The sequence below is a fragment of the Talpa occidentalis genome, unplaced genomic scaffold (assembly GCF_014898055.3).
Source record: "Talpa occidentalis isolate TD23 unplaced genomic scaffold, MPIMG_talOcc4v2.1 talOcc4.5, whole genome shotgun sequence".
In the NCBI taxonomy this organism is placed as follows: domain Eukaryota; kingdom Metazoa; phylum Chordata; class Mammalia; order Eulipotyphla; family Talpidae; genus Talpa; species Talpa occidentalis.
In genome coordinates, this window is record NW_023604861.1 from 98,864,155 (window position 1) to 98,886,737 (window position 22,583).

General features: G+C 53.4%; 1 protein-coding gene across 3 annotated transcripts; it reads left to right on the forward strand.

Annotated features, from left to right (window-relative positions):
* Window positions 1–10,147: 10,147 nt before the first annotated feature.
* ARID5A (AT-rich interaction domain 5A) lies at window positions 10,148–22,319 on the forward strand. Of its 3 annotated transcripts, XM_037527871.2 has the most exons (7): window positions 10,148–10,212; window positions 17,038–17,153; window positions 18,632–18,770; window positions 19,104–19,156; window positions 19,636–19,733; window positions 20,108–20,267; window positions 20,690–22,319. In XM_037527871.2, exons 1-7 carry the CDS (start codon window positions 10,209–10,211, stop codon window positions 21,920–21,922), a joined length of 1,803 nt encoding a protein of 600 aa, XP_037383768.1. In that variant the 5' UTR covers window positions 10,148–10,208; the 3' UTR covers window positions 21,923–22,319. The 3 variants fall into 3 exon arrangements, with proteins under 3 accessions (XP_037383768.1, XP_037383769.1, XP_037383770.1); XM_037527872.2 differs by lacking the exons at window positions 18,632–18,770; window positions 19,104–19,156 and having other exon boundaries at window positions 20,690–22,318; XM_037527873.2 differs by lacking the exons at window positions 10,148–10,212; window positions 18,632–18,770 and having other exon boundaries at window positions 17,120–17,153; window positions 20,690–22,318.
* The last annotated feature ends 264 nt before the right edge of the window (window positions 22,320–22,583 follow it).

Consider the following 22,583-nt stretch of genomic DNA (forward strand, 5'->3'; position numbering starts at 1 on the left):
GGAAAAGAGGAACTATGTGGGGGCGCGGGGCTTTCAACGAAGCCCGCGGGGCCAGCGATGCCCCGGCCCAGGAGCTCCCTGCCAGGCAGTAATTTGGGCCCAAGAGAAATATTGGCCTTGGCTAACCGAATTATTCTTTCGGTTTGAACCAGCTCCCCTTTTTGACTCAGATCCGGCCGGGCAAAGAAAGCGCTTTCCGAAAGCCCCGCCCCGTCCTCCCCGGGCTCCGCAGTGGCAGCGGCGCGGGGTGGGGGGTTGCAGCGCCCGCGCCCACCCGGCCCGGGCCGGGGAGACGCTCGGATCCGCGCTCCGGCCCAGCCCGCCCGGGGTTCAGGGCTCCGCGCCCGCCGGGGCCGCTCCGACCGCGCCCCTGGAGCCCGCGCAGCCCGGAGGCGGCGCCCCGGGGCCGAGCGCTCGCAAGAGTAGGCGGCTGGGCTGGGCGCTCCGCGCGCGCCCCGGGTCCGGAGGCTGGGGCGGCAACTTGGCCGGCAAAGCACGCGCTTAAGACACCAAAATAGAAAAAGAAAAATGCTTGGAAAGAATTTGCTATTTCCAAACAAGCATCGAAATTGCCGTTCCGGGAAAAGTCAAAGTCTTGTGGGACTTCCTTACACCCATGTAACCGTTCAGAGTTGTTTTTATCTGAAATTACCAGAGGGGTGTGGGCATCGTGATCTTTTTCAGGATTTAGTGTGCCTCCTCTCCCTCCATTCCCCCGGCCACAGGCCTCAGTGCCTCTCTAGCACACCCTAATATTTTCAAGCCCCGTTTCAAATCCCTGGGGCCATAGGGCTGCCCAGCTGTTATTTTGCAGAATTTCTCTAGCAGTTCTGCTTATTGCTCCTGCCACTGACTCACAAGGGGTGGAGGGGATTTCTGAGCTGTTTCAAAACTTAACCAGAATATTAGGGGTTTCATGCAACCTTTGTGTATTAATGTATAAAAACCCAAAAGGCAATAATACATGACACATACTAACAGAAGGAGAGACAGCAGGGTGGCAGGGGTCTTCCAGGACCAAAAGGCCTTTCTGCAGTGTCCCAACACTGGGTCAACTGGACCCCAACTGGAACCGGACCCAGTTTCCTGTCCTCCCCTGAGTGCTCGCTCTCCCTTTGTCTTCTCCTTTGCCCTGGTCTGTGGGTACGAGCGAATATTTGTGGAGAGCCTCCTCCTGCCTGGCACAGTTTGAATCTTTTAATAAGAAAGAATTCATCTATTGCACATACGAGGGCCAGTATTACGCCCATTTTATGGATGAGGAAACTAAGCATGAAGACCTTAACTGATTTGGAGTACTTGGTCATTTTTTTTTTTTTAAAGATTTATTTATTTATTTATTTATACAAGCACTGGGTACAGTCAGAAGCACGGGAGGGTGAGAGAATTCACCAGAGCCATAGCGGGGAACAGAACAGGCAGACTGACAAAATACATTGCTGAAGGGGAGCAGTGGGCGGCAGGAGAGGTCTGTGCGCCATGTGGGACCCTCGCGGAGGGCCAGGGATCGAACCTGCGGTGCAAAGGCTGCGGGCAGCTTCGCAAGCCAGTGCTAAACCACTGTGCCACCTGGGAGGCCCGGAGTACTTGGTCTTCTGATGAAGAAAGATGCACAACTCATCCTGACACTACTGAAGAATTCTGCTCCATTAAAAAATGGCCTCAGTCTCATGGAGTGTGGCTACTGGCTGCCTGGAAACTTCTGCTTGCTAAGCAACAGGAGCTGGGAATTCTGAATCCACAGGGGGATTGAGGACTCCCTGCCCTGAATGGAGACTAAGTCCTCAGATCCTGCAGCTCACCTGACCTAGGGTTCAGCAGCAGCAGGAATATCCAATTCAGGGGGTCTGATCTGAGCTGCCAGCATGGGGCCAGTGTGCCCTTCCCAGCTTGGTAGTTCCTGCCGAGTGTGATCCCTAGACCTGCAGAGTTAACCACTCATGGGACTCCAGGAATAAGTGACATGTGTGGCCTCAAGACCAAAAGGTGGTAGCATATCCAGCCCTTAAAAATTAGGAAGTGCTGCCCTGGGATAGGGCTAAATGGCAGGTTAGGTAATGGGGGAAGCCATTGGGGGACATGGAGATGGATGTCCTGCCCTGTCTTCCTTTTGCTCTCCTAGCTGTCCTCCTTCCCCTGTCTATGGACCTTCAGTGAGCACCTACTATGTACCACCCTCTGATGCTTCTCACTTCCTCCCTTCCTCCCTAGTCCTTCATTTACCAACTCTAGGATCTTCTGAACCTGCTGTGGTACCTTGGACAAGCCCCTTCCATCTCTGACCATCAGCCTCTGGACAATCAGTAGTCCCGGGTGCTGTGGCCCCACCAGCAGCATGGTGCTGGCCAAAAGAAAGGAATATTCCCACTAGGCCAGAGAGGTTCCATGGATGTGGCCAGCACATGACAGATCACAGCAGTACCACTGTGGCACTTGTCACAGCAAAGGTGTATGCTGGGGGCACTGGGGATATGGATGCCTCTTTAGGTGGAAGCTTGAAGGATGAGTAGAAGTTCGTTAGGTGGATGATGTGGCAAGAGCTACCAAGCTGGGAAGGGCAATCAGTCACAGAGGGAACAGCACCTGCAAATACTCAGTGTCAGGAACAGAGCATGGGGCAGTCCTCCCAGTGGCTGTACTGCTGGTCTTGTCAGGGAGGGGTAGACACTAAGCCACCACCAGGCTCAAGAATTGTCCTTAACCAAAGCCCCACACCCAGAAAAGCTGCTTACATAGAGCTATCTGCCTTCAGCTATGGCTGATACCATGCAGGCAGGTCTGGAAGAGCCTGCTGAGGCCAAGGGAGGAAGAGAAGGTAGTTATAACTGAGCAAAGTCCCTTAAACCTGCCCCATGGCTGTAGACACCAAGTCACAGATGGGAGGGGGACACCCAGAGTGCAGGACCACCATCTGTCCCCTTCAGGGTGTCCAAGGTGGGTAAGGTAGTGCTCAAGAAGTGCAGAAGGAAACCCCAGTGGCTGAACCATAGTCTCTCCATAGCTATGTGTGTGTATTCCTGTCATGAGCTATGGTTACATGTGAAAATTTACACAAGTGTGTGTCCACAGGTTTATACACATGGGTTATGCAGGAAGAGACAGAGGTACAGTGGGTATGGGGGAAGTTCACACTCTCAGTTACCAGAGGTTAGGGGTATAGTCAGAACTATTTAGACCTGAGTTTTCCTTGGGTTCTCGCTGCCAAGTGTCATGTCAAATATTGTTGGCATACCAGGAAGGAAAGCAGGCCCACCTGCTGCAGTGGCAAGGTGGATAATATCAAGATGAAGAAAGTAGAGATCTGTCCTCTAGATATGGTGTTGGGTGCGGACCGAGGTGCAGGGAGAACATAAAGCTTCTAGGGAACTTGAGTTCTTGGAGCCATGGGCCCCAGAGAATTCCGAGCCTGTAAGCTTTGGTTTTGATATCAGTAAAGTCCCATGAACTCACTTGGGGAGCAGGAATTAGAACAGGCCCTCCCCCTGCAAGAAAAATCCAACTCCCAGTACTAAAGTTGTTAAGTACTTTACACTTAGGTTGGAGATTAAATCACCTCATCCAGGATCCCAGCATCCCCGCCAGACCCTAAAGCCCCACCAGGGACCTCAGCACGTTGAAGTTACTGCTGAAAACCTAGACAGCTTGATGGGATAGAGAGTCTCACAACCTACACCAGGTCACCAAAGGTAGGGTCTGGGGGCCTCCCCTAAGGTGGACAGAAGACAGGGCTTGCAGAAGGTCCAGCTGCGTGGCCAGGGCCATTCAGTCCCCTGGTGAAGGGAAGTCTGCCATGCTAAGAGATGGCTGGGTCTGTGGGTTTTATTTAATTCACTTACCCCTTGTGTCTCCCATAGGCTCAGAAACATGCAGAATCTGTTTTATCAGTGGCTGTTTTCACATAAGACCACCAACACAACACAATGGCCATTTGTCAAAGGCCAATGTTATTTCCAACCCTCATAATCTTGCAAGGTAGGTTTTGCTCAGTCCCTTTTACATGAGGGAAAATCAGGGGTTAGAGATAATAAGTGACCCAAGTGAGGGCACAGGGATTAGAAAGCAGCCTGCCCGTCTCCAGAGTAGTCTGGGAGGTCCCTGTTCCAGGGGACTGGCTGAGTGTGGCCTCCTGGGAAGTTGTGAACCTCTCTGTGCCTCCCTCTGTCTTCTGTAAAAAAGAGAATTTTAAAAGTACCTAACTAAAATAAATTAATTCAAACAAAACTTGCTAAATAAATAAAGAAAAGAAAATAACATCAGAAGTGTCTCGCCCATTCCAAGTGTGAATGTGTGTAAGGAGCTTAGAGCTGGGCCCTGCCTGCCTCAGGGGTTCAGTGGCTGTAAACTTGATTTATTCTGTGCTGCTTGGGAACTGGCATGGGAAGCAGTGTGGGGAGTCTCTGGATCCCAGCCGCCTTATCTGCTAAGGGTCCAGGATAGGGCCATCCAGAGGGGGATGATACTTGTCTCCCACTCACAGCTGGGGCCCAATTCATGTTGGTCCTGGAACAGACTCCAGCCTGGGGTGGCAGCTTCTTGATCAGTTCACACTCCCCAACTCACCACAACCCTGAAGTCTGGGCACCAAAAGTTGTGCTGGTGGTCACCCCAGCCCCTGGCACTTAGCCCTTTGGCCCATATCCTCCTAATACATAGCAACTAGAGAGATAGGGGTACGGGGGAAGCTGTAGAATGGAGATTATGGCATTCCCTGTTGACTTTTTTCTAAGTCCAAAGAGAAATGGGCACATCTTAGTTTTGGGTCTCCCTGTCCCCAACACAGACTCACTCCTCTCCCCTTGTCCCTAAGCTGGTCCCCAGGCCTGCAGCTGTCGAGATAGGAACTCTGGAAATCCGGGAGGAAGGGGAGAGGGTGACTTGAAAGAAAAGGACCCCCAACCCGGTCCAGCCTAGTCCCCTCCCCGTTAGTCACTCCCCAGGGTCGCCCCGCAAGGAACAGTGATTCTCCTCAGAGGAGGCAGACCCAGATTTTCCCCAAAGCCCATACCTACGAAGTACTGAAGCCTGGGGGCCGCTCCCCCAACCCCGCTAGCTGGTTGCAGCCCGACCCCAAAGCCTCGCCCGGGGCAGGGCGGCGGCAGAGGCTCGCCAGCCGCGCCCCCTCCTTGCGGCGCCCCCGCCCCCGCCCGGAGCCCGCCTCTCCCGCTCTGATGTAAACTGATATTTTAATTCTCTTACAAGGAATGGTGTTTAGAGAAATGACTTAACCGGATTACTCATCGTCTATAATAACTTGGCCTGACTCCGAGGCTATTCCTAGACGTGACGCTTGAGGCTTTGATTCTTTCTTTTCTTTTGCTACTTTTTTTTTTTTTTTATAATACCAAGAAATTACAGCTTTGTGTTAGCGGAGGCGCTGCCCCTACACGCCCCTTGAGCGGCATTCTGGGAGACGTAGTCCTCTTCTGACATCACCCCTCTCCTCCCCGCCTTGCACAAACAAGTCCCCTAGGTCCTGGGGTGCAGGAGAGGGGCTGGGGCTGGGGAGACACAGGAGTCCTGGCTTTGGTTGGAAACCCTACTGCAGAAAACTGGCTGTGCCCTCTGTGCAAGTCACTTCATCTCTGTCTGCCTCAGTTTACTCATCTGTTGGATGGGAGCCAGTCATACAGCATAGGGATGAAGGATCCGCTGAAAACATAGATAAAAGGGCTAAAGAATTTAAACGTTTCTGGCGAGTGTCTTTGTATTGACCTCCAGCCTAGACTTGCCACTTTTGTCACAACGGACACAAAAAGCCAGACTTGGTATCCTGGTTCCAGGGTTTAACGGGGACCTAGCACAGTCTTTCCTAATTGTACCATTTGTGGAGGAGCCTACCAACATGCCCAGCCCTTACTCTGTGCCCCTCAAGGTCCTTAACAGTGAGGATAAATGGACAGGCCAGTGCACAGGTCTGGGGTGGCACTAAGTGAAATAAGCAGTGTAAGATGTTTGGTGCAAACACTTGCCAAAGCCATTTCACACCTTCCAGCACCAGGGCGTGGCTCGGTAACGGTCTGAAGAAGGAATGGTTGATTCTTGGCAGTCCATGCCGTTGGTAAGGGCTGCAGAGGCTTGAATCCACAAGGTCAGGACTTTGTTCTGGCCACATCCCCAAGTGTCTAGCCTAGTGCTGGCACATAGTAGGACGACAGCAAATGTTGAATGAAAGAATAAATGAAGCATTAGCCCTGCTTTCCAGATGAGGGACTGGAGGCTCTAAGAAATCAAGTGACTTGCCCAAGGACACACACACACACACACAAATTTGACTTTCACCCTTCGGGTTCAGGAAGTACAAAATCTCGGGTTTCCACTCTGCTGGGAACTTGGTGGGAGGTGGGGCTCACAGTCCTTGCCCAAGTCCCACAAAGGAAATTGTTCCAGTTTCTATTTGAAGGCAGGGTTGAGGAGAGGGAGGGAACAGGCAGCCAGGTATAGATAGTTTCCCAGTGTGGACAAAGTTGGGGAGCTAGCTTTCACGTGCCCTGGGGGAAAATGGCCAAAACTCTTCAGGCAGGAAGTTGGGTTCTTGGATCCCCATCCCAAGCACCACACCTCCCAGCTCCCTCACCCCCAGCAGTTCCCCAAAGGCCCAAAGCTATTCTTGGCTTTTTCTAAAAGAGGCATTTGAAGCCATGAGCCAAGTTTTTCCATTCCTGAGCTTGGGTATCGTCTATTTCGGGCGTTTGTTGTTTTCCATGAGATGCGAATGCCACTGTGAAGCCAGCCTTTCCTGGACAGCTAACATGAGGGAGCAGGGCAGTAGAGAGGCGGGGCCAGCAGTTAAAAATACTTCCCGCCTCATTTCTCCTTTGAAAACAAAGCCCTGGGGGCCATTTTCAACTGCTGAGCCTGGGAACAGAGCTCCCAGTGCAGAAAACTTGCTGGACAGAAAACTGTTGTTTCCTGAGTGCACTGGATGAGTGTGTGGGTCTCAGAAGAAGTAAGAATTCCAACTTGCTGTGTGATCTCGGGTTGCTCACTTAACTTCTCTGGGCCTGGTGGCCGGGGCCTCCTATCTAAAATGAGGCCAAGTGGACAAAAAGATCTCAATCAAATGGTGCCGCCAGCTTTGAGAGCTCCAGAATGAGAACTACCCTCTGGGCCAGGTTTTCTTCCTAGAATTGTCCAGTCCTAGGACATGAAAGCAGGAGGCAGGAGACGGAGCTTTTAGCTCAGTCTCTGGAAATACTTTGTCAGCTCCCAAGCCCTGAAAGTGTTCCAAGTGGGTTCACAATGTTCTCAGAAGATTTGTATAATTGCAAAAACATTAAGCCTTCAAGAAGGGATGAAAGACAACGATAGATCCACACCTAGGCAGAAAGCCCAGCAGTTACTGAAGAGAAGGAAATCTCTGTTCTGACAAAGAGGGCTCTCCATGATCTATTGTTGAGCAAAAAGCAGGTTGCAGGATGGAACAATTAGAATTGTATCACTTATCTAAAAACACAAAAAACAAAGTTATGTATTTTTTTTTCTACAGCATGGATACATATATTTATGAAAATACTTAGGAGAAGTTCTAAAAGATTTTACCCAATCTGATAATAGTCCTTATCTCTGAGGCAGGGAGGGAAGTGAATCTGGAGTGATAGCAGAGAGGAATGATTTATTTGTAAGGTTATTTACAAGGAGAACGTGTTTATAGTGTTGTTGTTTTAATTGGGACACAAAGAGAGACACCAAGATATTGAGGGCCTTGGCAATTCCTCTTAGGGTGTCCTGGGTTGGGATTTTGTGGTAGCAAGGTACAAGAGGAGGGTGGGAGGAAGTTGTTAGGGAGGTTGGGTGGAGGTGTGTGAGATAGATGCTTGAGCAATGGAAGTGTTTATGCTTTTAGGGAGGTAAATGGAGATATCATTCCTCTGCAAGATTTATAGGCCCTAGTAAATTACTTTCTGTTGCAAACAGTTGCCTCAGGAGACAATTAAATTTAGATCATATTGTTCCCAGGTTGACACAGACAGGTGTTGACTTGCTGAGGCTTTGCACAACAGTGTGTGTGCTGGGCTGCCTGATGACAAAATAACCCCATCCTGTGGTTGAATGAGCTGCTACTTTGTAAGGGAGTAAGTTTCTCATCACAGGGGGTATCCAGTCCAGGAGGGAGGTCCAGTGTCCAGGTCACTATCCTGAACTTGGACAGTGTCCAGATCACCATCCTGAACGTTGGATAACCAAGGCTTATAGAAAAGATTAACGTGGGATGATGGCATTCCATCTTAGTGTCTGCCACTACAGCCTCAGCTCTCCCTGGGAGTTTGTAAACTGGGAACAAAGTGGGGCATACTATTATAGTTGCCATTATAATGCTGGTTCTGGGCAGTTACTAAATATTGTCAATGACGTGTCTATTACTAAATCTACAGGCACTGGCTCTTCCAGACAACCTATCATGAGGTAGACAAGGGAGCTTACAGCGTTGTCCACTCAGGATTGAGCCTGGAGAGATTTTCTACCCAGGGTCAATGGGTAAGGGCCCAGGTTGAAACAAATTCAGCCCCAGTCCATTTGTTTAGGGTGGTGGGTGGAAGAGTAATGGGTGCAAACAAGGTTGATGGGTATGAGGGCTTCTCAGTCATCTGCATTTCCAATCTGTGCCTTGCTGCAGAATTCCATGCCTCTGTTCCAGCTACCTGCTGGACCCTGGAGTATCCCCCTCCTTCCTCAGCATTGCTTCTGTCTTCCCCTTTACCCATTTTCCTCCTCAGGCCATGGCTCTTAATTCTGTTAAAGATGCCATCAAGAGATGGCTAAAGGAGGGCTGTTCTGGAGCCCCAATGCCTGGGTTTAGCTTGAGCTTTGATGCTTACCAGCTGTTCTTGAGCTAATGAACTTCCCAGAACTTCGGTTTTACCCTACAAAATGAGGACAGTGATGGTGTGAAATGCAAAGCTGTTGCATTAAAACAAATCAAGAAAAAATTGTGAGGGTTTGCTATGTGTTAAAAACAGGGTTCAAATCCTAGCTAGTCATGTGCTAACCCCTTAGGCTTTAAAAAAAATTGTGGTTAAAATACATACAACATAAAATTGACCATTTTAACCACTTGTTCCATTCATATATTTATATATATGGTAGAGATATATTTGTACCATTCATATATATACATATTTATTTATATTGTCAAGCAACTATCATCTCCATTCATCTCCAGAACTTTTTTATCTTGCCAAATTGAAACTCTGAAATGATCAAGCACTCACTCTTTATTTCCCCTACCCCCCACCCCTGGCTACTGCCATTTTACTCTCTGCCTCTATAAATTTGGCTACTCTATCTCATATAAATGGAAACAAGCAGGATTTTTAATTTTGTGACTAGTTTATTTCACTGAGCATAATGCCTTCAGGGCTCATCATCTAGTTGTATGTGTCAGAATTTCCTTCCTTTCAAAGGTCAAGTAACATTCCATTGTATGTACGTTTTACAGTTTATCCTTCCATCCAGTAAAGGACACTTGGGTTTCTCCCACCTTTTGGCTATTGCAAATAATGCCACGAGACTTTGTGGCCTCAGACCTGACCTGAGACCGTGTCCTCCTCTGTGACCTGTGCAGGCCAAGCCATTCCTTCCTCCAGCAGAAGTCCAGCTGTGGGTGCTGACCTTGCAGCTACCACTCCCTATGACTTGTGCACATTAGCCACTAAGGGCAGAGTTCCTGTCCCAGGTAATTCTGGGACCCTACACAGCTTTGGGCAAGGATAATCCTAGCTTGGACCGGGGTCCTTGTTTCGGTAACACCAATTCCTTCTACTTCGATGTTGGGCCTGGCGGGAGCTGGGACATTGCCTACCCCCTTTCCAATCAGTCAGAAGCATGTAACTCACCCACTCGGTCCCTAGTTCCTGCGGGTGAGCAAAGGCACTAAAGGGACTTTAGTTTGCAGTTAGGGCACAAAGACAGCGGCGAATCCTGGGTGTCCGGCCTCGGTCCACTGCGGCAGGAGTCTATCTCGGGAGCTTGGTCTTTGCGCCCGGAGGGGCACGAGCACACTACAGTTCCCAGAGCTCCTTGGGGCCAGGGGGCGGCCCCGGATCGCTTGCGAAAGGCTCGAACTCACCAACCCGAGCCCGGGGCGGGGCGGGGCTGCGGGGAGCCGGCGGGCTGGCGGGGCGGCGGGCCAGTTGCGCGCGGAGAGCGCGGGGCGTGGAGGGCTGAGCGCGCGGAGCTTCTCGGCGGGCGCCACAGGATCGTACCGGGCCATGGGTAAGCGGCTCTGCGGCCCGGCCGGGGACCGGGCTGACGGCCCGTGGGCGGACAAGGGCGCGGTGCCAGGTCTCCCCGGCCCCCTGGCCGCCCGCACCGTTGTGGGGGACGCAGCGGGCTCAGGGGTGGACTCGGGGCGAGGGCGCCGGGGTCCTAGACCCGCCTGGGCACCGGCGCCCTCCGCCCCGCGCGGGAGGGATGAAGTTGGGTGTCGGCGGTCGCTCTTCGAAAAAAGGAAAGACAAAAAGTTTTGGCGGCCAGGGGCTTCCCGGGCGTTTATCTCGAAACTGTTTCAGTCGTCTCTTGACTGAAATTCACCCAGCCCTGTACGGTTCTGTCACCCCACTTCCTGCTGTGGTTTCAATCTCGAGCTGGTCTCAGCTAATTTGTTGTGACAGCTGTCAGCAGCAGTTTCCCTGCCGCCCAGCCCCCCGGCCCCCGGCCCCCGCCCCCTCGCATCCCCGCGGTTCTCAGAACCCGCCGAGGAGAGTCGCCGGGTCCTCGGGGCGCGCGGAGCGCTTTCCACTGCGGCCGCCGTTTCCTGAAAGCGACGCTGCGCGGGTTTTGAAGAACTTGCTCAATGCACTTTGAAGAATCAATTGTTCCTCTTTCAGCCAAGGGGTGTACACTCATCCTTAGGCAGTTAGCGGCTTTCTTGCCTTCTACCCTTTCTTCGCTTTTCCTTTTTTGCCTTGTTTTCTCTGGGCTTCTCGTCTGCTACCTGCCCTCCCTTGCCTCCGTCATTAAAGAAGAGGCTTCCCTCTTCGCTCTCCTCTTTTTCCTTTTTCTGTCTTTACTCTTCTCCCCTCGGACCTCCAGAAGTGACCGGGTGGCAGCCTGGGGAAAGATGGGGGGACCGGAGCGCAGACTGCGAGCGCGCGCGCCGGTGGAGATGCTTGGCGGTGGCGCAGCCCCAGCGCGGGGCGCAACCTGGATACGCGTCTCGTTCCCTCCCGAGAGTTTGGTGCGGGCGCGGCAGGGTGGGGATCCCGGTCCTCGGCCTCACACGGACTCGTGGTGGGGACGGAAGAGGAGCTCGCCCGATGCTGAATCCCAGAGCGGCCAGGGTGCCCTCCGGAGGCGCATGGGTGGCTGGGCTCAGCCTCACTTTGTTTGCGGGTCGTTTGCTGGCCAGGTGTGGCCCTGGGGGCGGGAGGGAAGACGGAGGACAGGACAACAGGTGCTTCTTGCCTCCTCCTGAGCACCACGGTTAGGGACTTTGGGTTCTCTGTGCCTGCAGGCTGCACTAGGGCAGAGGCGGCCAGGGAGATGGCACTGGAGGGTTAGGACCCCCCGAGTGGGGTTCCAGAGTTCATCCAAAGTCCTTGGGAGCCTGCTGGGGCCTAGAACTTGGAGTGCTGAGGTCCACACTACCTCTTAAGCTGGGCTGTATGGACGGGAGGAGTCATTCTGGGGGCTGTAGGAGAGAAGTGGAAAGGCAGAGACAGGGGAGTGCCCCAAGCTGGGACAGGCAGCCCTCTTCCAGTCCTTCCCTGTGCCCCCACTGTGGGCCACATCTTGGACCAGTAATTTACCATCCCTGAGCCTGGCTTCTCCATAGGTGGACTAGGAACCCAGAGTTCATGGGGAGGTAGGAAACAGTCCATAGATAGAGCTGTTACTGTTATTATCAAATACCACTCAACTAGGTGGGAGGAGACAGTGGGGATTCAGTCCATCCTCAAATAGGATCTTTTAGGACATCCCAGAGTTGGCCAAAGAGGGACAGGAGACCTGGTGGGAATCAGGAGCTGGTACTCTCACATTTGTGTCCCATCCCCCTACCTTTCTTCTATCCTCTCAAGTCTCATTTGGCCCCAGCTCTCCCAAACTCATTTCAGCCTCACCCCTCAGCTGAGACAGGATTGTGGCTGGAGCTGCACCCTGTGCCTCTGGGGGTCTTATGTCCAGCTCATCTGGCCTCAGTGCTGGCTGGAACACAGCCCTTGGCTGATCTCCCCTCCCCAAACCGCCCACTGGAACTCTGCTCCTAGTCCGCCAGGCAGAGTCTCGCCAGGCAGCCGACTCCTGGGCCTCAGAGTGGACTGGCCGCTTCAAAGGCTGTCTTTGTTTCGTCCCCAGCTCAAGTTAAGAGAAACTTAAGCCAACAACCTCAGGCGAGGGGGTGGGGCTGAGTCTGGTGGTTGTTATTGAGGCTGCTGTTAGCATTATTGTTGAAATTGACGCAGTGCTCCCAGTGGGTGACTTTTCATGAAAGGAAGTGTTGCTTCCTTCCCGTCACACCAAGAGTGAGTGGGAGAGAGAGAGAGAGAGAGAGAGAGAGAGAGAGAGAGAGAATATGAATATGAGGGAGGGAGGAGGAGGGAGGGGCAGGCAGGCAGAGACCTGTGGCTTTGAACCAACAGCCCCAGCCCCTCTCTGAGATCAAGTGCACTCATACAGAATCCATGTTGTTGGTGTTTGTTTCTGGAGGCCCTGCTTTGGCCATAGGCTGCTCTGGGCAGTGCAGTACAGTGGAGAGCAGCAGAATAGGCCACACTCAGATCTCATGTACTTGGCTGTGATTGGTAGGGGAAACCTCATTTCTTACTTTGTTCTGCTAAGGATGTTGGGTTCAGGGAGTCTAGCTCATCCATCTTCTAGATGGGGCAACTGAGGTACACAGTAGCGGCTGATTTGGCAAAAGATGCACCTATGTGGTGTCAGAGCCCCTGCCCCACTTCCATCTGATTGCAGCTCTTCATCGGTAGGGTAGGGGCAGGCTCTTGTTAGATTAATAAGGATAATGTGATGGGAAATTGCAGATTCATTTGGGGAAAACAGTTTGTCCCCTCTGAGCATAGATATGAAACTTGGGCTTGCCCTGCTTCCATTTAAAAAAAAAAATTCTAAATTTCAGGGTTCAGTGTCTTGGGATAGTCAGACTACTCTGGCTCTGAACCCCAGCTTTATCACTAGTGAATTGTGTGGCTTGGGGCAAATTATTGAACCTCTCTGAACCTCAGACATTGTATCTTTAGAAGGGGGGAAACAATTCTCATGGTGTGGCTACAAAGATTCAATGAGGCAACATACAAAAATGCCTAGTCTGAGATCTGACAGTACCATATGAGTTGGGGGAGCATGGTCGGAAAAGGGAGTAGGGAATGGCTTGAAAAGGGGACTTTAAGGTATATTCTCTTTTGGAGTCAGTGACTGAAACTAACTTTTTTAACTGCTGTGGTTTTAGAATCTGGGGTTAAACCTGACTTCAACTTGGCATGGCGTGGACCAGAAATCAGATTCCTAACACAGGAAGTACCTTGAGCAAGCCCGCTGTCTAGCACCTCTCAATACCCACTTGCTGCTAGGGAGGCCCTGGTACCTCATGGTCCAGCTACCCACCTCACTCTGCCTCTTCCCAGCAGTGAAGTGGATATAGCAGGGGTCTGTGGAGTAAAGTCTACTGCTGGTTAGCAAGACTTTTCTCCCACTGTTAGCTAGTGCACAAGCACCTTTCCAACAGGAAGTGCACAGGGCCTTTAAGAAGGAACATCTAAGGACTGAAGAGGGAAACTTGAATCACTGGAGACATGTGGCCCTGAAAAGATGCAATATCATAAAGTGATTTCTATTAATAAATGTGATTCCACTTTTTAAACAAAAAAGTTCAGATGGAATTTTCGAAAGGGAAAAGTCATGGGAGGGGGGGCTTGCCTTGCCCTCTGAGTAATAAATTGTACAAAACTACAAAAATTAAAACTATGCACAGTCCTAGCATTCCATGAATAAAACAGAATAGAAAGTACAGAAATAGTCCTGGTATGCTATTTAAAAGCTTTTAGATTGTGGGGAAAGCAGCATTCCAAATCACTGAGACAGGGGCATTTAGTCAATACTGTGATCCCCTACCTGGGGTCATACCTTAGAGATTCCAGATGTGTTCCAGGTAAATGATGAAATGGTCATCACCATTATTACAACTATTGCTTTCTGGATGGAAAAGGGATGTTCCTTTGGAGAGCAGAAGTTTTCTCTTGGTAATCGGATCCACAATTAGATCCTTCGTTACCAACAGTGCATCTGAGCTTTTGTGCTCAAAGGGAACCTATACACACAAGCTCAGGGCAAGGTGGCCATTCACTGGCTCTTGGAGCAACAGTCACTGTCACGCCTGCCTGTGCAAACTGGATGTGGCTGGGAGACTGATGCTGGTCCAGAAGTGCCTTCCCTCCCGCTCCCCGTAGACCTAGCTCCTCTGTCTCTCTCAAAGCACTGAGAAGTGCTTCCAGTGGCAGCTGGAAGCTGGGCAGGCAGGACCCCCCAGTTACCTATGGTGGGGGGGGGTCTCAAACTTAATTTTCACAGCAGAACCCCCTTTTCCAAATAAAGATTATCTGGAACCCTGATCTATAAATGATCAGGGAAGGGAAGGATTGGGGCAACCAGGACAGGACTGAGGGACGCTGGAGAAGGAGGGAAAGGATTCTCCCTCTTTACTCATCTAAGGCTGTAGAAGTGGGGCCAGAGGCCCTGCAGCACATACCGCACTCTAACCTGCTGGGGAGAGAATGGAGGCCAAGTTCGTTTGGGGACTCGCTAGACACAGAGATAAAGAGTGTTTGCCTTTATGGCTCTAGGCAAGAACTGTAATTCCTTTCCAGTCTGGGGTTGAACAGTTCCTGTTGGTGACCTCCTTTCCAGGTAACCCGAGTCCTTGACTCCAGGAGACCTTCCCTGTGAGTGGCCTGGCAGAGTGTATCAACTGGGTTCCTCTGGAACACAGAAGGGATTGGAGCCCCCTCTGGCTGGTGACTCTCAACCTGGCTGCCCTCTGGGATTCCCCTGGGGGATTTTAAACTCTTGTGCTCCTTGGTGGACCTGAAATCAAACTCAGGTGTGGTGGGAAGGTGACTGGCATCAGTGTTTCTAAAATGCTCCAGGGGGTAATTCCTCTGGGCTCTTAGGGGCTCAGTAAACTGAGCCCCAGAGGGCAGCAACTTGCCAGTGTAGCTAGTCTGCAGGAGGGCTCCAGTGAACAGAACTTACCTGGTCACAGGAATAGATGGAGAGAGTTCTTGGGTGCCCCTCAGCAGGAGGAAAGGAGGGAGAGGTTGTAAAAGCCGAGTACCCAGGGCAGACGGGGAAGAAGAAAAGCTGGTGGGAGCAGGTGCTCAGGTGTCTTGGGAGATTTCAGGAAGACATGGGTGGTCAGCAAAGGACTCCAGGTTTCTCTCTCCCATTTCACAAAAGAGAAGACAGAATTGCCTGAGGACTTGGTTGGAAAGGCATCAGTCTGGGGTGAGAGGTCAGTCATTAGCACCCAGGGTTCTGGAGATTGGCTGTCTCGAATGATGAGGAGGCAACCCAAAAGGATGTCCCAAGTCTGTTTGTCTTTGGACAGCATTAAGAGTGGTCTCTCCTCCAGGCCGACTGCAGTTCCTCACCAAGGCTTTGCAAAGTCTTGGCAATAGCCTTAGCAACCACAGTGGTGGTGCCACTGGACTGGTGGAGTCCAGTGTTTGTTTTGCATTTAGAACCCCCAGGAAGACAAACCACTTAACCTCTCTGGCTTCAGCTTCCCCCACTTTTACATGTGACCTCTTCTGGGACTAAATGAGAGAACATACATGAACGATCCAGGGATACAGGGCTGAGGACGGTGCAGTGTGAACAGATGAGGGCCTAGCGGCATTTATGTGAACAATCACCAAAGGGGCCACTCTGGTATTGCAACCTTCAACCAGGTTCGAAGGTCATGCATCTGGCCTCTTGGCTCATGTTGGTATGGCGTTGTTCTTGAGGAAGCTCTTTTTCTGTCTGGGATGGAGAGGAGCTCTCACAGGTTCTCAGCAGGACGGATTTTCTGAGCTGGAACAAACCAGGAATATGTTCTGATTAGATCAACAAATAGGAGAAAGGAAAGGTAGCCAAAAGCCCTGGCTCCTGGTCTCAGCTGTGCCATGTGCCACAGGCACGGTGCTTGTATGTGTGGCAATGGTGGCGTGTTGTACTTTTGGAACCCTCAGCTCTGCTAGTCAACTAGAGCCCATGTCACCACCCGCACTCCTTCAGGTTGTTGTGAGACTCATTCACTCTGGGTTTCCTGGTGTCTACTGCAGGTGCGTGGGGCCTCATCCAGCCGTCAGGAAGCGGGGCAAATGTGGAGGTCAGTCAGACGGCTGTGAGCAGCCAGGGAGGCCTGTGCCTGGCTGGGGGCTGGGAAGGGCCACCCAAAGGAAGTGACTTTTCAGCTGAAACAAAGGGTCACTAGGACGCTGCCAGGTCAGGGGTGCGTGTGGCCTAACAGAGGCAGGTAGAATGCCGCAGGTGCTCGGGGAAGGCTGATGCTGCAAAAGCATGATTTTTCTCTTAATTATTCCTGGAGGATCTATGGCACCCACGGTAGGGCTTCAGGGGCCCATAAACCAGGGAACTCAAAGCTTCCTGAACTTCACCAAGCTCGTGTGAAAACTGTCTGAATGGGGGAAAGGTTTTGGAGACAAGATTTCCCTGAATACCGCGGCCCCAACACCAGCCTCCTCCGACTTGGCTCTAAGGCGATTCAGAGTTTCCTTCAAAGATGTGGCGAGAAGGCTGGAACAGAGCAGGGGAAAGTAGCAGGTGTGGGTTTGGGGCAGAGGAAGGAGAGCAGTTGGCAGTAGGGGTGCACCCATAGTGCCTGTGTACAGCCCAGGACCAGTGGGGCAGAGGACCTGCTGCAGAAGGGAGGGGAACACTCATCTGCATCTGGCTGATTCAGTTGGGGTGTGGAGGCCCTGCCGCCTCTCAAGGGCACGCCTCATCACCTGTCCCTCCCTATCTGCTTCTCATGTGTTCTCTCTGCCCTCCCTCTTCCCTCTTGCCCTCGTCCTCTCTTTGCAGCACCTTCTGTCAAAGGGAAGAGGAAGCAGTCAGAGGGGGATGACTCACTAGACTCTCCTGTGTCCCCTAAACCAGATGGTGAACAGAACAGGAGCCAGAGCCCAGTCCAGCTGGAGGTGAGTTGGGCAACCCCCTGGGAGCCTCCCTTGCGTGCAGCCTCCGGGGAACTAGAGACTCCCCTAGCTCTCAGGAGGGGGACATGTTCGCTACCCCCACCTTGCAGAGCTAGGAGAGGCACCCAGACTAGCTGTCTCCGGACATTTGTGGAGGTTGGGGACTGGGAGCTGGGCAGGCTGGAGGACTCGCCCCCCACCTATGACGGGAGGTCTTAGCCTTTGTTTTTGTAACAGAACCCCTTTATCAAATGAAGATCACCCGGAACCTTGATCTGTAAAACAGATAAAAGCACTCTTCCGTGATGTAAAACTACATTTACATCCCTCTGTGCAAATTTATCCTGTGGGCATTAAAACCACTGAGTGAGCTCAGCAAGGCTGTTTAATGGGTGCTGTCGGAGCAGAGGCCCAGGGGTGGCCCTTTGGGGGTGTCAGCTTCAGCATCCTGCCTTTTGGCTGTTTGCTCTGGTGGCACAGTCTGGAGTAAGAATCCTGAGTTGCATAGAAAAACTAGTTACAATGATACATTTTTAACAGCTTGCCTGGAATTCAGAGAGTAGGACTAGAAGAGCAGGTTCATTTGAGGAACAGTAGTAAGGGAAGGGAGCCTTCACTCTGAGGCCTGCTCCCAACTGCCCTGACTCCTGTGTGCTGACATTTCCTAGGGAACTTGGGTCTGCGTGGCTGGTTATCAGAGGTCTTAGATAAGTCAGAAACTTTGAAATGGTACTGAATATTTTTTAGGATGCATGGCTGCACTAAGCTTTGTGTTCTCAGGCCTGATAGTTCTTGTGCGGCTGGTGTTTGGGGCTGCCCCAGCCAGGACCTGAAACACCTGCAGCCCCAGCCCACCACACCCGTCTGCCCTGAGCCACCAGGCGGATGAACGGCATCAGCAGAAATTGCCCCTCTGGGAGCAGAACCCAGTATTTCTGTGCGTCTGACAGGGTGTGCTGGTAGAACAGGGCTTCCCCTCCCTGAAGTCAGCAGGCAGACTGGTGGGTCAGGGACATAGGCCGCCATGGCAAAGGCTCAGTGGTTGCAGGCCTGGCAGCGCGGCCCTACAATGCCAGGAAGCACCAAGTACTTTCGTTCCTTCAGCTTCGACCACAGGGGTTGCTGGGAGGCCTGGGACACAGCCTGCCACCAAGAGCTCACAGTCTGGGATGGGAGCTAAGATAGTAACAACTGCAAAGCAAGAGAAAGAAGTGATCTGGGTCTGGAGAGAGGCGGGAGAAGGTGCGAGCCAGTGCCCCTGGCCATCTCCTGGACCCTGATCTGTGGCCCTGGGCACTAAGACAGCTGCGCCTTTTGGACCTCAGGAATAATCCCTCCAGCCTAGAGCAATAGGCTGGTTGTTGGGGGGCCTGGGCTTGGGGGCCAGGCACCTCATTCCTCCCCAGCTACCAATGGTTTCCACCTGCCTCAGCCACACACCAACTGGGGGCTCATTGCAATGCCTCCTGTTCTTTCCCCAGGACTCCCCCGAGGCAGGCGGGGAGCGGGAGGAGGAGCAGGAGCGGGAGGAGGAGCAGGCCTTCCTGGTCAGCCTCTACAAGTTCATGAAGGAGCGACACACGCCCATCGAGAGGGTGCCCCATCTCGGCTTCAAGCAGAGTGCGTCCCTGGGGTGCAGGCAGGGAGGGGGGCCCGGCAGGGGACCCCAACCAGGCAGGTACCTCCGCTCTGGGTGATCCTGGACGCTGCCAGCCCATAGAGGTTGCACATAGAAGGGGCGCCCCCTCTGGGCACAGGGCTGGCAACGGGCGGGGCCAGATTTCCATCCTCACTGGCCAGTGGGGTCCTGTGCACAGGGCTGGCCGCCATCTGTCACAGCGCCCATTGGTATGTGCTGGTCTGTGCCTGCCTGACCAGGCCGTAGGATCGGGCTGCTGGCTGCCCTCTCCTCCCACACAGACTGACAGTGGCCCTGCCCTGTCTTTTCTCCAGTTAACCTGTGGAAGATCTACAAGGCAGTGGAGAAGCTGGGAGCCTATGAGCTGGTAAGGACAGCCCCTCTGAGTTCTCACCATGCTACATCTCCCAGCACACCCTGCTGCAGCCAGAGGGGAAGCTCCCAGAGGGGAGCCCAACAGAGCTGTCCTTGTCTGCAGACAGGAGGAAGAGGCAGACTCCCAAATCCTGCCCTTTCCTTGGCTCTCCTACATGCAGTGGTGAAGAGGGGCCTGCCTTGCCTGCTGGTACTTTGCTGCTCTAAGCAAGTTTTCCTCTCTTCCCCATCTGTTCTGCCCACCCTGTGCTCAGAAAGCTGCTTGGGCCAGCAGTCAGGTGGCGGCTCCTGGGAGGGAGAACTGGCTGGTAGCCAGGCCAGCCCCCTCCAACCGTCTGGGCCCCTGCCTCTGGAGAAGCAGCTCCAAAACTAGTCTTTGCTCCTTCTCCTGCTGAGAGGGAGTCCAAGACCTCAAGGACACCACAGCCAGCGGGCAGACGTCACCCACACCTTCACATTGTGCCCTTGCAGGTGACTGGCCGCCGCCTCTGGAAGAATGTGTATGATGAACTGGGGGGCAGCCCGGGCAGCACCAGCGCGGCCACATGCACTCGTCGCCACTATGAGAGGTGTGGAATGGAGGACCCGGGAAGGGGAGGGCTGGTCCCCTGGTTCCAGGACCTGGACCACCTTCATGGTGGGACTGGGAGTAGGGGTGCAGGTAGACAACTGATGTCCACAGGGGGAGGCGGGACGTGTGACCGTCTAAGCTGCAGGAACGTGTGCCTGCATGCCACTCATCACCGCCTGGAGCTCAGCCTGCAGCCTCCTGGAAAAGATGAGGAAGAGCATAGGCCCTGGTCACTGTAGGTTGTCTTGTATAGTGGGGGGATTCCTGGTTTGTGGGAGGAGCCAGAGGGGCTTGGAGTCCAAGCAGGTCTAGAAAGATGGGGATGTGGGCCAGATGCCTGGTCTCATGGTGGACATGCCCTGCTGTCCGCAGGCTGGTCCTCCCATACGTGCGGCACCTGAAGGGGGAAGATGACAAGCCACTGCCCCCCTCTAAGCCCAAGAAGCAATACAAGATGGCCAAGGATCCTCGGGGGGATGACGGGGCCACTGAGAGGCCAAAGAAGTCCAAGGAAGAGAAGCGGGGGGACCAGGTGAGTTCCGAGTCCTGCTGCAGCCTGCAGCTAACTTTGGGCTTCCCTGTCCCCTGCCTCTAGAAGGTTCCCTGCCCTGAGGGCAGAAATGGGGCAGGGTAGGGTAGGGGTGGGGGGAGGGAGGATGCTTCAGGACCCTGTGATAGTCGTGAAAGTTATTTACTACCTGAGAGCCCTCCAGTGAGGACGCCTGGGGGTTAGAGCCCAGTCTGCACCCCATTCACCAGGTCTGACGCCCTGACACCAGAACGTGTCCATTCAGAGGATGGGGCACCTTTTGAAAATTTTGCACAAAGGCACTGGAAGGGCTAGCAGAGACCCCTGGGTATTCATCTCCCTGGGATCCCTCTTGTCCCCAGGCCCCCCAGGTTAGGATTCCTAACTAAGGCCTTGCCCTGAGGCATAGCCTTTTCTCATTCTAGATGATATCAGGAAAGTCCAAAACCGATGTCACCACTGACCTCACCCAGCTTCCCAGCCAGGAGCCTCTCAGAGATGACACGGAACAGCCAGGTCCAGCCCCTGGGCCCTCTCAGTCCTTCGTGGGTGCCAGCGGCTGCCCTGAGGCCTACAAGCGGCTCCTGTCCAGCTTCTGTAAAGGGACACATGGCATCATGTCACCGCTGGCCAAAAAGAAGCTCCTGGCCCAGGTGAGCAAGGCAGAGGCCTTGCAGTGCCAAGAGGAGGGCTGTCGCCATGGAGCAGGTGGCCCCAGTGGGGAGCCTCAGGTGGCCCCAGCTTTTTGTCCTCCAGAGAGTCCTCGGAGCCCAGGAGATTTGGCTGAAAACTCCAGGCACCGGCTGACCCCTCCAGAGGGGTTGCAGGCCCCTGGGGGCAGCCTCAGGGAGGAGGCTCCCAAGGGCTTCCGCCCGTCAGCCCCCATCTTCACTGGCTGTTTCCATGCCTGTCCCACTGAGGTACTGAAACCCATCAGCCAGCATCCCCGGGACTTCTTCCCTAATTTTAAGGATGGAGTGTTATTAGGACCTCCTGGCAAAGAGGAGGGACTACCGGTCAAAGAGTCTCAGCTGGTGTGGGGCGGGGATGCCAACCGACCCTCTGCATTCCACAAAGGCAGCTCCAGGAAGAGCAATCTGTACCCCAAGCCCAAAGCCTGCTGGGTGTCCCCCATGGCTAAGGTCCCAGCTGAGAGCCCTGTTCCCCTCCCTACCTTCCCTACCAGTCCAGGCCTCAACAATAAGCGCAGCCTGGAGGAGGGTTTTGCCCATGGTGGCAAAAAACTGCGTGCCGTGTCCCCCTTTCTTAAGGAGGTAGACACCAAGGAATGTGGGGCCAAACCTGTGAGGCCTGGCTTGGCTGTCTCCTGCTTGCTGGGCCCAGCCCTGGGGCCTGCCCTTCCAGAGGCCTATAGGGGCACCATGCTGCGTTGCCCACTGAACTTCGCCGGCACCCCGGACCCCTTAAAAGGCCAGGCCACTCTCCCCTTCAGCCCCTTGGTCATCCCGGCCTTCCCAGCCCACTTCCTGGCCACTACAACCCCCTCACCCATGGCCACTGGCCTCATGCACTTCCCCCCAGCATCCTTCGACAGTGCCCTTCGCCACAGATTTTGTCCAGCCTCGTCTGCCTGGCATGTACCTCCTGCCACAACCTATACAGCACCCCACTTCTTCCACCTGAACACCAAGCTGTAGGTCAGAGCCTGCTGTGCTGTGCTATGGAGGGACTGACGCGGCTCGAGATGGGTAGGCCCTGCCAGGGTGCTCTGGGCTACAGCCCATTCCCCAGGAGGGCTCAACTGTGCCCCTGTTGGGCATCTTGGCACAAAGAGGAGGCAAAGGAAGAACTGACTTTGTGTAAGGAAGCAGCCAGAGCCCAGGAACTGGAAACCCAGTTGTTGCAAGTGTTTGGGAGAAGATGGTCAATGCTGGCAACTCTCATCTGGGTCTCCAGAGCAGAGGCCAGGAATGGGGTGTGGGGCTGAGGAGCTGGGGAGCAGCTTGAGGCATCCAGGCTGCCTATGGAGAATCTAATAAAAGAGCAACGTGAATCCACCTGAGGTGTGCATGATACAGACCTTCACAAGGGCAAGTGAGGTGGGGCTTGCTCATGGGTGGGCCATGGAGGGAGGGACCTGCCCAGTACCTATTCAGATCCGAGAGTGGGCCCCAAAACAAAACTCAGCCTCCTGAACATACTTAAACTGTGACATTAGTCCTAGGCCTCCAATCCACTCTCTGGGAGTACCTCAGGTCAGCTGCCTCTGACTGCTTTATACAGGTGGGCATCTAAGGTTCAGTGGCCAGTGACTTGCCTGGCTTCCCCCAGCAGCTAGGCGGCAGAGCAGGGCAGTGC

Bases quoted from the DNA above. Each gene is read 5' to 3' on its own strand.
- ARID5A (XM_037527871.2), top strand. The intron at 17,154-18,631 runs GTGAGTTGGGCA...TTCTTTCCCCAG, and splicing joins AGAGCCCAGTCCAGCTGGAG to GACTCCCCCGAGGCAGGCGG. The intron at 18,771-19,103 runs GTGCGTCCCTGG...TCTTTTCTCCAG, and splicing joins CCATCTCGGCTTCAAGCAGA to TTAACCTGTGGAAGATCTAC.